Genomic DNA, 11,813 nt, shown 5'->3' with positions numbered 1-11,813 from the left:
TGTTGTATGACAGTCATTCTGTTGTGAAGATGGCATGTGCTGGAACAAAGAATAGTAAGAGAATCCATAAATCTTTTTAAAAATATATTTTTGTTCACTATATCTAACTTTTGAAAGAAGAAATAACACATTCTTGCTCTTCCCAATGAAAGGCTTTCATTTCTAATCAATAGAATACCACTCTTGCATAGCTTATTGCAGCCAGGGCTTTTACTCTTTCCTGCTGTGAGCACTATTGTCATACTCTCACTCACATACTCTCACTTTAAAGCTTAGTTTTTATTGCTTTGTCACCAAACTCATTTTGGCCTGTCCATAAGACAGCCCATTAACCTCACATTTATATTGAACAATCATGCAGCACAATTTATCGATGATAAAACCTTCAGCTTTCATTGGATGGTACTTGGCTCCATTAGTCTGGCCCAGTGCCAGCTCTTGGCTGATTGAGAAAAGAGTGGACAGCACTAAAAAGTAGTTGATGGTGTGATGGTTTAAAAGTCTCTGTAGAATCTCTGTGCTTGCAAATGTGCTGTTCTACTTCAGAGACAACATGACTGGGAGGACGAAGCAGAGACTGGGGGAAAAAATGGTTGGCACAACCGCTGGCAAGGACTTCATATTTTACATCTGAGCTCATAGCAAAATGATACACACATAGTGTCACCTAATACTGTCCCATACAAACTCATCAGTTCCCATTCAAGCACACATCCACTCCACACACAACCCCAAAGCTTCTGGCACTCAGAGCACAGCAGGCTAATGCTCTGGCAGCTATTCCTCAAACAAACACTCACAAAATCACACACCAACCAGACGGGGGCATTTCCTGGGGAATGAGCATGAGGGCATCAGCAGTATTCCTAGCCAGTGTCACCTCATGACCGAGAGGACAGCGAGAGACACAGAGTCATGGAGAGAGAGACAACCAGTGGCAGTCAGACAGATGAAACAATGAGGCCGATGGAGGGATAAACAGTTGACATCATTGTTCCAGAAAAATCAGCCCGTTGGCAGAGACCCTGTGCAAGTGTGCATGGGAGGTTATGGAAGGGAGGTGGTCTGAGAGACAGAGCATGTGTGGGATGGGAGGGAAAGGCCTATAAATGCAGTGCAGGGGAGCACAGCAGCACCCATCTCAAACCACATCACACCAAGAGTCAACTTCACCTCACACCCGTCGGTCTTTCATCTCTCCTGGAATCTCAGCATGGATATCCCCATCCAGTACCCCTGGTACCGCCGGGCCTTCCCACATCGACTCTCTGACTTCTCCATGGCAGAACCTCTCACCGATTGGCCCCTGATGTGGCCCTTCTCCTTTTCCTTCCCCTGGATGCGGTCTTCGTTCATGCGCTGGTTCAACTGGCCTGACAATGGACACAGTGAGGTAAAGTACAATTCTACTGTGTTCCTAAAATAATCTGACTGAAACACCATCATAATACCACTTCAGTAGTACAAAAATGAGTACCACTTGGAGTTTACACAGTCTTGTGACAAGCTATTGGAGCATACATCTTTAAGTTGTGAGATGCTTTTGTATGATTTTACATTACTGAGTCAAAAATATCACCATAGAATACCATCGTTGGCTAATGCCTAAACTTTTTGTGTGATTTTCAAACGTGAGTCTTGCACTGAAATGATAAAAAACAAGCTATTTTCTATGTTTTATGCCCAGCTGGTGCATTTCTGAGTACTTCTGACAGCTCTACTGTCTGTATAGATGCGCACAGAGAAGGATCGCTATGTCATTTATCTGGATGTGAAGCATTTCTCCCCCGAAGAGCTGAGTGTCAATATTAGCGACGAGTTCATCACAATACATGCCAAACACGAAGAAAGACAGGTTAGAGAGAGACTGTGGACATTTGCATAAAATACTAAAACAAAACTGATTTGGTGACACTTTACTGATATTCTACGATGAATTCTGTTTTCAGGATGATCATGGCTATGTGTCAAGAGAGTTTCTGAGGAAGTACAGGCTTCCTTCTGGCGTGTCCGCAGCTGAGGTCAATTCCAGTCTGTCCTCTGATGGTGTGCTGACAATCACTGCACCTCGGTCAGCTCCTGGACCAGAGCGCAACATTCCTATTACCTGTGAAGATGGAACACAGAAAAAATAAAAAGTAGAGCAAAGTCTGACACCCCAGACACCGCTTTGCTACTAACCAAAAGTGCTGCCTGTTTTTATATTTAACCTGTTACTGTTATGTTGGCAGTTCAGTGCACATATAAGTCAGGCATATGTGTCTAGATGCCTTTAAAGTGCCTTCTAATAAACCAGTATCCTAAATCAATATTATTCTGATGTCTCTGCAAGACAGGGCTGCTTTAATGGCTGAAATGTTGAGCCCATGTTAGTGAGTCTTTTTAACAGCATACATGAGTTCTCTATAGACAAACTGTGGTGAGACGAACCCTTTGAATTCATTACTCCTGCTAAACACTTGCAATCAGATTTTTTATGTTCTGGGCCTGCATTTTCGTAACAAAAACTGCAAGCGTTAATGGACTGAATCACTACCTATTAGACAGTTTAAACAAACTGGAATCGGAAGATTTAAACAGATGAAAATTGTTAAATACAACTGCATCTACAGTACACAGTGCTGAGTGAGTGGGTAAGATGCCAACTGTACCCAGTTGTTTTTTTTTCCTGTTAGAATAGCGCTGATATCTGTATGTGTGAGCAGGAGGAGGTTCTCTGGAGGCATCTATGGTCATTTTTAGCTTGTTTACTAAAAATATATATATATAAAAGACACCACAGGACTTGGGACCAGGCGTGTTGAGAGGAAGAAAGAGAGCGAACGAGCAGGAGGGAGAGTAGTGGACGAGGAGATAGACGGCTTTTATCACTGGGCTCCTTTTCCACTGGGGAGCTCTGAGCTGCTAAGGACAGAGAGTGTGTGTGTGTGTGTGTGTGTGTGTGTGTGTGTGTGTGTGTGTGTGTGTGTGTGTGTGTGTGTGTGTGTGTGCGTGTGTGTGCGTATGTGTGTGTGAACGTATGGGAGAGTGGGTGCATTTGTACCTGTAGATGCAGGAACTACAGCTCTGTTATATTGACAATAAGCCTCTGGCATGTTACCCCAGAAAACCACAAATAGAATAAATGTTGAAACTCAAATTCATAGGTGTGTGGAGTTTTTCTTATGTCTCCAGTGTTGCTTTTCTCAGAAGAATTTCACATCAGAACTAGGAGTCTCATAACTGTGATATATAAAAAATGTAATATTGATATCATGTTAATAACACACATGTCATCTGGAGAGAAGCTGACAAATCAAACTGCTTAGAAGAAATTAGAATTTGAACAAAAATGCCCTCTTTAAGAAATGAATATTTAACAGTTTCCTAAAATTTAGAAAATTAAATGATTTATTGCATATTGCACAAGCCATCAATGCAAACTTGAGCTGAATTTTCCACCTAATTGTTTTTACATTACACTTCAGCAGCTGACACTGCTTGGTAAACATGTAACATAGAATCAACAAGAAAAAGCAGTTGCTGTAGTGGAGAAAAGACAGACAGAAAACATGTTTTACTCTTTTTAAATGTATTATTTAATACCTTTGGTAGCTGCAAGAAGCATTACAGAGAATGTCAACTATCAATCAGCAAAACTGACAAGTGAAATACAGAGGGTGAAGCAGTAACAGTTCTGTCTTCTGCATATTAAATCTGAATACATTCTACAATCATTTATTGCTGCGTAGAGCTGTTGTTCACATCTCCCTAAAGTGCAGAATATCGGGTGCATGCATATATACTGTCAAGAATGTGCATCATATCGATTTCATATGATAGCCAAGAAAGTTACTGGTTGACAGGAAAGTTGGACTTTGTCTTTGTAAAGGCAGCATCAGTAACAGTAGAAGTCCCATTTCTGGAAAAAGAAGAAGAGAGACCGAATTAAGAAAAGGCCTTACTTAATGTATACGTGTGTGGATGTGTGTGTGGTGTCTTACAGTAGTTTTGACTTCAGTGCTGGCTGGCATGAGAGCGTGAGTCTCTTCCACCACGCTGCTGGGGAAGTGGCCAACACGAGCTTCCTGCTGTCCATAGTAGGAGTCTTGTACCTGCAAACAGGTGATGCAGATAAAACTTGCTGGTGGCACAGCTTTTTATTATAGATGGATGTGTTGCATATGCGTGACCTAATGTCAAAGCAATTTTATTATGTAATAAATGTTATTTGTACTCACGCTGCCAGCCCAGAAGAGGTTCCCTCTGTCTTTTAGCATTGCATAAACATAGACGAGCTGCCCCTGTCTGATGGGGATGAACCTGCAGTCTCCAGGGTAGTAGTCCTGCAGAGCTCGAGCTATCAGAATGGGATCTGTGCAGGAGAAGACCGATGTGAGTTTGGCATCAAACGGAGGACTTTTGCAGTTTGTAATATTTGTTAGATTTGTATGTTCTCATTTGAACTACAGCTGTATAATATGATCAGAACATATCAACTTCTAAGCAAGGAGGCACTTTGAGCAAAACACAAGCTTTTAATACTTACGGCTGCATTCAGAGTCGGCACAGAGTTTCTTGTCCGAGAGTTTAGGCATCTGTCTTCCAGCTTCTGAGGTTGCCAGCAAAAGTCCCACTGAAAGTACAAGCCAGAGTTTGCAAGCCATGTCTGAATGTGAACGCACCTACTGATGCAAAAGTCTCTTTTAATGCTCAGTGGAGATACTGCGTAGCTTTTTATTCCTTTTTGTCTCGACTCTGAGAAGGAAGTGCAGAGGCAGCAGTCTCCCTTTTCTACCCTCCCTGCCCCCTTCCTCGTAAATGAACACACACAGAGCTCCTTTCAAACCCTTCAAGCAGGTAAACAGGATGGAGGAGGAGGAAGAGGGCCAAATTAGACAAGACCCCTGTTTGTGTGCTGCACTCTTTCCATGTCTCACCCTGTGTTACCCCCGCTCAAACAGCAGGGTGCTGAACATTTGTAGCAGTGGATTCCTCAGAGTTAATCACTGTTTTTCTCTTCCTTGTGCAGCCGCTAGGTGTCTGAGCAGCGTCGACTGTTCCCATCCTTCCTCCTCTGTCTCCTAGTGTTTTCCTGCCTCTGTCTGCTCCCTTTACCTGTTTCACTCAGCAAGAGGTGGAGCCACTGGCTGTATTTACATACTGTATGTTTCCACTGCCAAGGAAACCAGCTGAGCCTCTCTTGCGCAAACACTTTCAAACACAACTTACCAGACAGGAAGGCAATGTCTGTTTGATGTGAGTTGACTGGGAACTGTCAGGTAAGACTGGCTTAATTTTCTGTCCTTAAAAGTCAGGTAGAATATGCGTGAACACGTCTGTTCTTATAAAAGAAAACAAGTTGTTATAGAGTAGGGCTGAGGTCATTATTTGTGTTTTAAATCATTTTAAACATACAGCATGGTTTTATGGTGAAGCTGACGTAAGATTTGACCGGGTAGACTTGGGAGACTGAGACTTTATAGAGCAGCTATAAAGAGATTTAGTAAAAATAAACAGAATTTCTAGAAAAAAAATTTGTTTGGTGACTGGAAATAATACATGGTAACTTCATAAACCTTAGTTCAGGTGAAAAAAAGCTTATTTAAGACTTGGCAGCTGGTTTTCATTTCTTAATCATTTGGCAAAAACTTTAGAGACTATTCTGGAAATGCTCAAGACATTGTTGTATTTCTACATAAATAGTGGAGCACAATGCCTTTGGAATTCAGGGAGGGGAGCAGAACAATGATAATAGCGGAGTTGGTATTTCGGTCAGAGTAACAAAAGCACCTGTCAGACAAAAGCCCTCCTTATAGGCCATGTTGGATTGTATTTCCAGAAAACAACTCATCTGATGTTCACACAAATCATTATATGGTTTTCTTGGCCACAGAAGAGAAGATCTGAGTGACCCAAGCATCGGAAGCACTAAAACCACAGCGAAGAACAAGTTTCACAGAGACATACTCCCTTTTTGGATTACAAAATTGAAACACTGAGTCATCAAATCCCTCAGGACCAGAGTATCAAGAGACGGAAAAGAATTCCTGCTCTCTTGCCAAAAACACAGTGAATGGCTGTGCACCTGCCACCTATGTGAGTGTGGTTCACTTCCAAGAGCTGGGATGATGCTGTCTGACTGATTCCTAAACAAGCCTACTACTGTCAGTGATGTTCACCCCCAGGAAGGACAGTCTTCCCTCACCCAGCCTGGAGGACTCCTTCTTCCCTCTCTCCTCTTCCTCCTCTGTGTCTCTCTCCTTTGCTCTCCCCTCGTCCACATCGTCTCCTGGCAGCGTTGACAGCGGAGGAGGGATAGAGACCGACCTGATCCTCGCTGCAGAGCTTGGCCAGGCTTTACTGGAGAAGAATGAGGAGCTGGCAGCCTCTCTGGAGCAGAGGGAGAGAGAGATGGAGGTGAGAGTTACGCTGCTGTTTTTCCTTAACTGTGCAAATTTTGTAGCGCTGCTTATTATACAGTTTGCTGGGAGGTAAAGGCAAACTAAAAACCTTTTTAACATAAAAAAGCAATTGTCATTTGAATGATTCTAGCCTGCAGTGTAAGCACTCTAAATGTAGAAAAACTTGTAAGTAACAGTTCAAGTCATTCCATTTTATATAATGGAAGTTATAGTTACAGTGTGCTAATCAACAAATGCTGACAACAAGACCATGTAATATGAAAAAAAACACGAAGTGTACTGTTCTGTTAGGTAAAATTAGGTGTATTTGGCACAGTGCAAAAATGAACAACATAGTCCTTTTCCACAAAAGAGCATTGTGACATGTTACATGAAGAACAGCTTTAATATTGAACAATATGAATCGCGAAGACCTGATAGAGTGTAGATTTTGACCTCCTTTTAATACTTCTGTTAGCAATACTTGGTTTTAGAAAATTTTTTGGAAGTTTTGTCCTTGTTTTTGTATTTTTTAAGGGTTTAGTCTGCATTAAACCAGTTACAGGCACTACTAGACAGAAAACTTGCATTTCTTTCTTGCAACTGTGGGCCATGTAGGGCTGGAGTGAAGCCATCCTTAATATAATAAACAGTGACAACTGTGTTTTCTTACTATGAAAAGTCAAAATCTAGTACTTGCTGACAGCAAACTTTTGTTACATTTGTTTTAATTTTGCTTTATATTCAGGAAAAAAATGAAATTATTCATGAATAGTATTTCGGTTAATGTATTTTTTAATGTCTCAGGCTTTGCAGCAGGAGAAGCATGTTCTTCAGAGGAAGCTGGAGATGAATGAACTGACATCTGGACAGAGAGAGGCGGAGCTGACTGCGGATTTAGCCGCCTTGAGGATTGAGCTGGAGAAACATCACAGTCAGGGGCGTGACCGGCGAAAAGATGAGAGTGAGCAGATGACTCAATTAGCCAGTCATAACCAGCGACTGGTGGAGCAACTAGCAGAGGTTGGCTTTCTGCATGTGTGCTGTTAAGTCATAGTCATGCAAGCAGAAACAATGCAGATGAGCAGGTTTAAGGAGTTCTGTGTTTGTCACCTACTGATGAACTATCTTTCTCATCTCTTACTCATTTAGGCTGTCACACTGGAGCACTGCTTGAGGACTGAGATTCGTTCTCTCAGGGAAGAGATGGAAGAATCGTCTTTTAGCCGAAACATCAGCTTCACACAATTAGGGAGCATACAAGCAGAGGTATTTTTACGTGCCACTTCTCAGTGTTGTGCACAAGCAAATCATTCATTATCGTGCCTAAACACGTCCCAAATCCGATGAAATTTCAATACAATGCAACAGTAGGAGAGCTGCTTTTTAGGCCTAGTTGTGCAAGTCCAAGTCCAGTTTGGTTTCCATTTTTCCTGAACTGTAACAAAAGATACCTATATATCACTTAAATTATTTAACTACTGCATTGAACACATTCAGCAACTAACAAATTTCAAGTAATTCAAGTCTTCTTCAATCTAGAAAACCAATTAATGATGTTTAACAGGTTGTCAACAATCTGTATAAAAACTGCATATCACATTTCAGGTCCCCTGCCTTTAGAATCAGTCTTTAATAACTCTTGATCATGTTCAATAAACACCTAGTCAAGGAACAAACCTGGAACTGAAGTATTTTATACTGAACCCAACACAATACTGAGACTTGTTACCTTAGAATGACAACATGAACATCTGGTTGCAGACGGGGCTTTTCCTTTGTGAAAGTGAGGTTCTGTGTGGAGAGGTGTTGTGGGTTTCCATGAAGTCCCACTCAGAGTCCATCAGTCTTTTTATAAGGGAGGCTACATATGGATTTACAGTAGATGCCTTTTTCTGGAGCAGCTTCCCCGACCTCTTGGACATCACCTCCTCCTGACTGGCCTTTGTTCCCCTCTCAGGGCTGATTACCAAGAAAGAGCCTACAACAAAATGACAAAGAAAGAATATGTTAGGTGTGTAGGCAAAGATCCCTTGAACATAATATGGAACTCTGTCACATTCATCCAAAAAAAACATACAAACAAAAATAAACAGGAAACTCAAATTATTAAGCAAAACAGAGGCTTCCACTTATAACAGCTATTTAGCTCAGTACACATTTAAATCTAATTTTTGCAGCCGTTTGCATAACACCCAAATTTACCTTTCCTAAGTGGAGAGAAAAGCAACATGACACATCCTACAAACCTGTTTTAAAACTTGAAATTACCTAAATGCTCAAATGCAGACAAGTACATGTGGAGATGTGATAACAGATCAGTGGAGCATCACATTGTATAGTTGATCAAAAACTACACGAAAGACAGAGATAGCTAACCTAACCTAGTTGGATCTGTTGCTTAGAAATTCATTTTCCTGATCTGGTTTAAAAGAAAGAGCCAAAGTTGTGTCCACTCTGCAGCCAAAGGGGAGCATGCTAGCTAGCTAGCTGCTAGCTAACAGTCTGGAAAACGTTAGCATTCATGCTAGCTGCTAGCTAACAGTGTGGGAAACGTTAGCATTCATGCTAGCTGCTAGCTAACAGTCTGGAAAACATTAGCATTCATGCTAGCGACTCGTGGCTAACACCAAGCAGTAACTAACTGGCTATGTTTATGTTACTGTCAAAGAATAAAACATAAAATAGACTGACAGAAATAAAAGTAAGGCTGACTTTTTAATAATCACAGCTACCTTGTTTAGTGAACCACCGGAGCAGGATGAATCAGCTACAGGTGGTCCCTGCAGGTCTGAGCCGGGCCGAAAATCGTCCTCCTCAGTTGTTCCCTCAGTAATGAGTAAAATCACTGATACATAAAATTTTAAACCTATTTCGTCACTTCTTTGTGTTGGCTGTTTGCTAAATGTGGTGATGTGCAGGAAAATTTGCCGAGACGAGTAACGGTCGGACTGCAGCAACAGTCACACTCAAATCAACCCAAACCAGAAAAACACTGTAATCTGCTGTAAGATTGTATGGTAGCTTGCTGTTAATATTTTGTTCTTTAAAAACACATGAATTTACAGTATTCAGCTGTATTTACAAAGAACGGTATATTGCTGTACAAAATATGCTGTATTTTTACAGCAATTTGTTACAGTGTACAGTATTTTGTGTTCACCCATCATTCTCTCATTTCCGTACAGAACAAAGTTTTGCAGGAGCGGCAGTCGCACATGGAGGGACAGCTGAAAGCTTCACAGGAGGACAGCCAAAGACTCCGCATGGAGAGAGACGGACTGAGAGACAGACTGTCTGAAGTCCAGATGAAAGTGAGAGAGAAAGAAGCGGAGGTGAGGATGAAAGACACGGTGGCATTTAGGATGAACTGTAGCATTTACACATGAAGCTGGAGGGAACAGGGCCAGAATCATGGCTGCTGCAGCAGTTATTACTCATCGCTAACAGAAGCCACTAACACGACTAGTTCAAAGCTCTTCATCTGTCTGTGTTTGTGCCTGTAGATAGAACAGGAGCAGGGAGTGGTGTTTGAGTTGCGCACCTTGAATCGCTCCCTGCAGCAAAAAGCTTTGAACCTGGGAGAAGAGGGCGTCCTGGACAGTTCACACACACAACCTTTGTCTCTGCTCAGTGAAATTCAGCAATCGCAGGTACCCACAGAGACACACAGGAATACACAACACCGTAGTAACAGCACCGACAGCGCTAACTCAGCTACTGTGCACTAATTCTGACCCTGTACTGACATCCTGCTTTCAATAGATGCTGATTCGAACTTGTCGTTAAAATTGACAAGCTCTTTTCCACCTTGTAATAAAGTGTTCTGACCTCTCTGACCTTTCTACCTGTTGTGTTGTGGTGAAAATCTCTCCTGTTCACCAGGCTAAAGAGGCCCTTCTAGCTCACTCCACAGTCCTGCAAGCAAGGGATGAAGAAATACAAGCACTGAAAGAGGAGGTCTGTCAAACTACACACACTTTTCAAAGCAAAGTGTTTTTTGTTTTTTGTTTTTAAACTTTTATTCATTTTAAGAAGTCAAGAATACCTGAAATGAAAGGTTTTTGCTAGTATAGGAATTTAAAAAGATGTATTTGCTGATCTCTCTTGCATAAATAGGCAAAGAAACATTAATTTAAGACAAAGGACTGTATGTTTTTCAAAAATAATTATAAAATTATGAAGCTTTATTTGGATTTTGAAGTCCAAAAGCACTATATATGTGCAGGTTTCTATATTAGAAGGCAGCTGAAGATAAACATTTTCCGTTTTATCACCTTAAAACAACTTTTAAGCAGAGCACGATTTTGTAACACCACAACCACTTTGGAAGCCAGTAATGGTCCGATATACAAGGCTATGATCATTACAGTGTGTAAATTAGTCAGGTAACTCTTTACAATTTAAAACACCATTAGTGATTAACCATACAAATTTGAATACATTTTTCTAGTGTTTCAAACAATTAAATGACTTCATAAATCACACTAAAGGGCCTTAACCTTAATGTTTAAACTTAAGTAAATTTTCAATGTAAATCTATGACTCAACAGCTGGTGTTGAGAATAAAAACATTTCCTTAAATTAACACATTTTGCTCACTTTGCAGCTGCAGTCTCAACGAGAAAAACTGGAGTCTCTGAGGGAAGAACTCAAGCCTTTTAGAAGCAGTCCTGACAAGCCAAGCTACAGGTGAGGCAACACAACAAAATATTTGTCGATTTGAGTTTACATTATCAAATATTTATTACCAAAACCCACGGCTAAATATAATATGCTAATGTAATATGAATATCCAGCTCCCTGGAGAGTGAACTGGCCACGGTGCGTCAGGAGAAAGAAACACTGACTCAGCAGCTTCTCAACACCATCCAACACAAAGTAGCGCTTTCTCAGGAGCTGGATGCATGGCAGGTGAGATCAAATTTGGAATTCCGGCTTTTGACAGCAAACATGAAAAGTATAGCGCGCTGGTCGATTTTTCTTTCTGCGTCTGAACCTTTTATCTTCCTGCAGGAGGACATGCGGTTGGTGATCAATCAGCAGGTGCAGCAAAGAGAGGAGGAGAGAAAGAAGGAGGTCCAGCGAGAGAAGGACAACACTGGAGGACTCCACAGAAGCAAGTCTCTGAGAGTGAAGGGAGAAGGAGGGAAAGGATTCTTCTCATCTCTTTTCAGAGACAAATAACACTGGAAAGCAGCAGCAGTTTACATGTCACATACATATCAGCCTTTACCTTTGCCACTTTAAGCTTTTGTTGGACACTATAATGTGATATCAGAATCAACAACTGAAATGTTTACAGACCTCATTTTTGAACATATTTGTATATATGTATGTGTAGTATATTAGTAATTTCAGAGTTTGTAATAAAAAAAAATCAAGTCTCTATCTTAAAGGAGCATTTTTACTGTATTTTTGTGGTCTCTG

The 11,813-nt window shown here is 41.1% G+C and overlaps 3 protein-coding genes across 4 annotated transcripts; 2 read left to right on the top strand and 1 right to left on the bottom strand.

Annotated features, from left to right (window-relative positions):
- Nucleotides 1–1,075: 1,075 nt before the first annotated feature.
- Nucleotides 1,076–3,139, top strand: LOC111580654 (alpha-crystallin B chain-like). The gene is made up of 3 exons (XM_023288500.3): nt 1,076–1,393; nt 1,733–1,855; nt 1,950–3,139. The coding sequence occupies exons 1-3, from the start codon at nt 1,214–1,216 to the stop codon at nt 2,133–2,135; spliced, it is 489 nt and encodes a 162-aa protein (XP_023144268.1). The 5' UTR covers nt 1,076–1,213; the 3' UTR covers nt 2,136–3,139.
- Nucleotides 3,140–3,554: 415 nt separating this feature from the next.
- On the bottom strand, nt 3,555–5,076 carry mia (MIA SH3 domain containing). Of its 2 annotated transcripts, XM_023288505.3 has the most exons (5): nt 4,920–5,076; nt 4,529–4,615; nt 4,221–4,354; nt 3,984–4,094; nt 3,555–3,901 (listed from the first exon to the last, which is right to left on the bottom strand). In XM_023288505.3, exons 2-5 carry the CDS (start codon nt 4,575–4,577, stop codon nt 3,878–3,880), a joined length of 318 nt encoding a protein of 105 aa, XP_023144273.1. In that variant the 5' UTR covers nt 4,578–4,615; nt 4,920–5,076; the 3' UTR covers nt 3,555–3,877. The 2 variants fall into 2 exon arrangements, with proteins under 2 accessions (XP_023144273.1, XP_023144272.1); XM_023288504.3 differs by lacking the exon at nt 4,920–5,076 and having other exon boundaries at nt 4,529–4,802.
- A 71-nt stretch (nt 5,077–5,147) lies between these two features.
- bicdl2 (BICD family like cargo adaptor 2) lies at nt 5,148–11,781 on the top strand. The gene is made up of 10 exons (XM_023288503.3): nt 5,148–5,261; nt 5,876–6,399; nt 7,191–7,406; nt 7,536–7,652; nt 9,572–9,718; nt 9,890–10,036; nt 10,269–10,343; nt 10,993–11,075; nt 11,183–11,297; nt 11,400–11,781. Exons 2-10 carry the CDS (start codon nt 6,154–6,156, stop codon nt 11,568–11,570), a joined length of 1,317 nt encoding a protein of 438 aa, XP_023144271.1. The 5' UTR covers nt 5,148–5,261; nt 5,876–6,153; the 3' UTR covers nt 11,571–11,781.
- The last annotated feature ends 32 nt before the right edge of the window (nt 11,782–11,813 follow it).

The sequence above is a fragment of the Amphiprion ocellaris genome, chromosome 14, assembly GCF_022539595.1.
Source record: "Amphiprion ocellaris isolate individual 3 ecotype Okinawa chromosome 14, ASM2253959v1, whole genome shotgun sequence".
Taxonomy (NCBI): Eukaryota; Metazoa; Chordata; class Actinopteri; family Pomacentridae; genus Amphiprion; species Amphiprion ocellaris.
This window is presented reverse-complemented; position numbering and strand designations above follow the sequence as displayed.

Bases quoted from the DNA above. Each gene is read 5' to 3' on its own strand.
- bicdl2 (XM_023288503.3), top strand. From the start codon at position 6,154: ATGTTCACCCCCAGGAAGGACAGTCTTCCCTCACCCAGCCTGGAGGAC. The intron at 7,407-7,535 runs GTTGGCTTTCTG...TTACTCATTTAG, and splicing joins TGGTGGAGCAACTAGCAGAG to GCTGTCACACTGGAGCACTG. The intron at 9,719-9,889 runs GTGAGGATGAAA...TTGTGCCTGTAG, and splicing joins TGAGAGAGAAAGAAGCGGAG to ATAGAACAGGAGCAGGGAGT.
- mia (XM_023288504.3), bottom strand. From the start codon at position 4,646: ATGGCTTGCAAACTCTGGCTTGTACTTTCAGTGGGACTTTTGCTGGCA. The intron at 4,355-4,528 runs GTAAGTATTAAA...TCTCCTGCACAG, and splicing joins TGCCGACTCTGAATGCAGCC to ATCCCATTCTGATAGCTCGA. The intron at 4,095-4,220 runs GTGAGTACAAAT...ACCTGTTTGCAG, and splicing joins ACCTCTTCTGGGCTGGCAGC to GTACAAGACTCCTACTATGG.
- LOC111580654 (XM_023288500.3), top strand. From the start codon at position 1,214: ATGGATATCCCCATCCAGTACCCCTGGTACCGCCGGGCCTTCCCACAT. The intron at 1,394-1,732 runs GTAAAGTACAAT...CTGTCTGTATAG, and splicing joins CTGACAATGGACACAGTGAG to ATGCGCACAGAGAAGGATCG. The intron at 1,856-1,949 runs GTTAGAGAGAGA...TTCTGTTTTCAG, and splicing joins CCAAACACGAAGAAAGACAG to GATGATCATGGCTATGTGTC.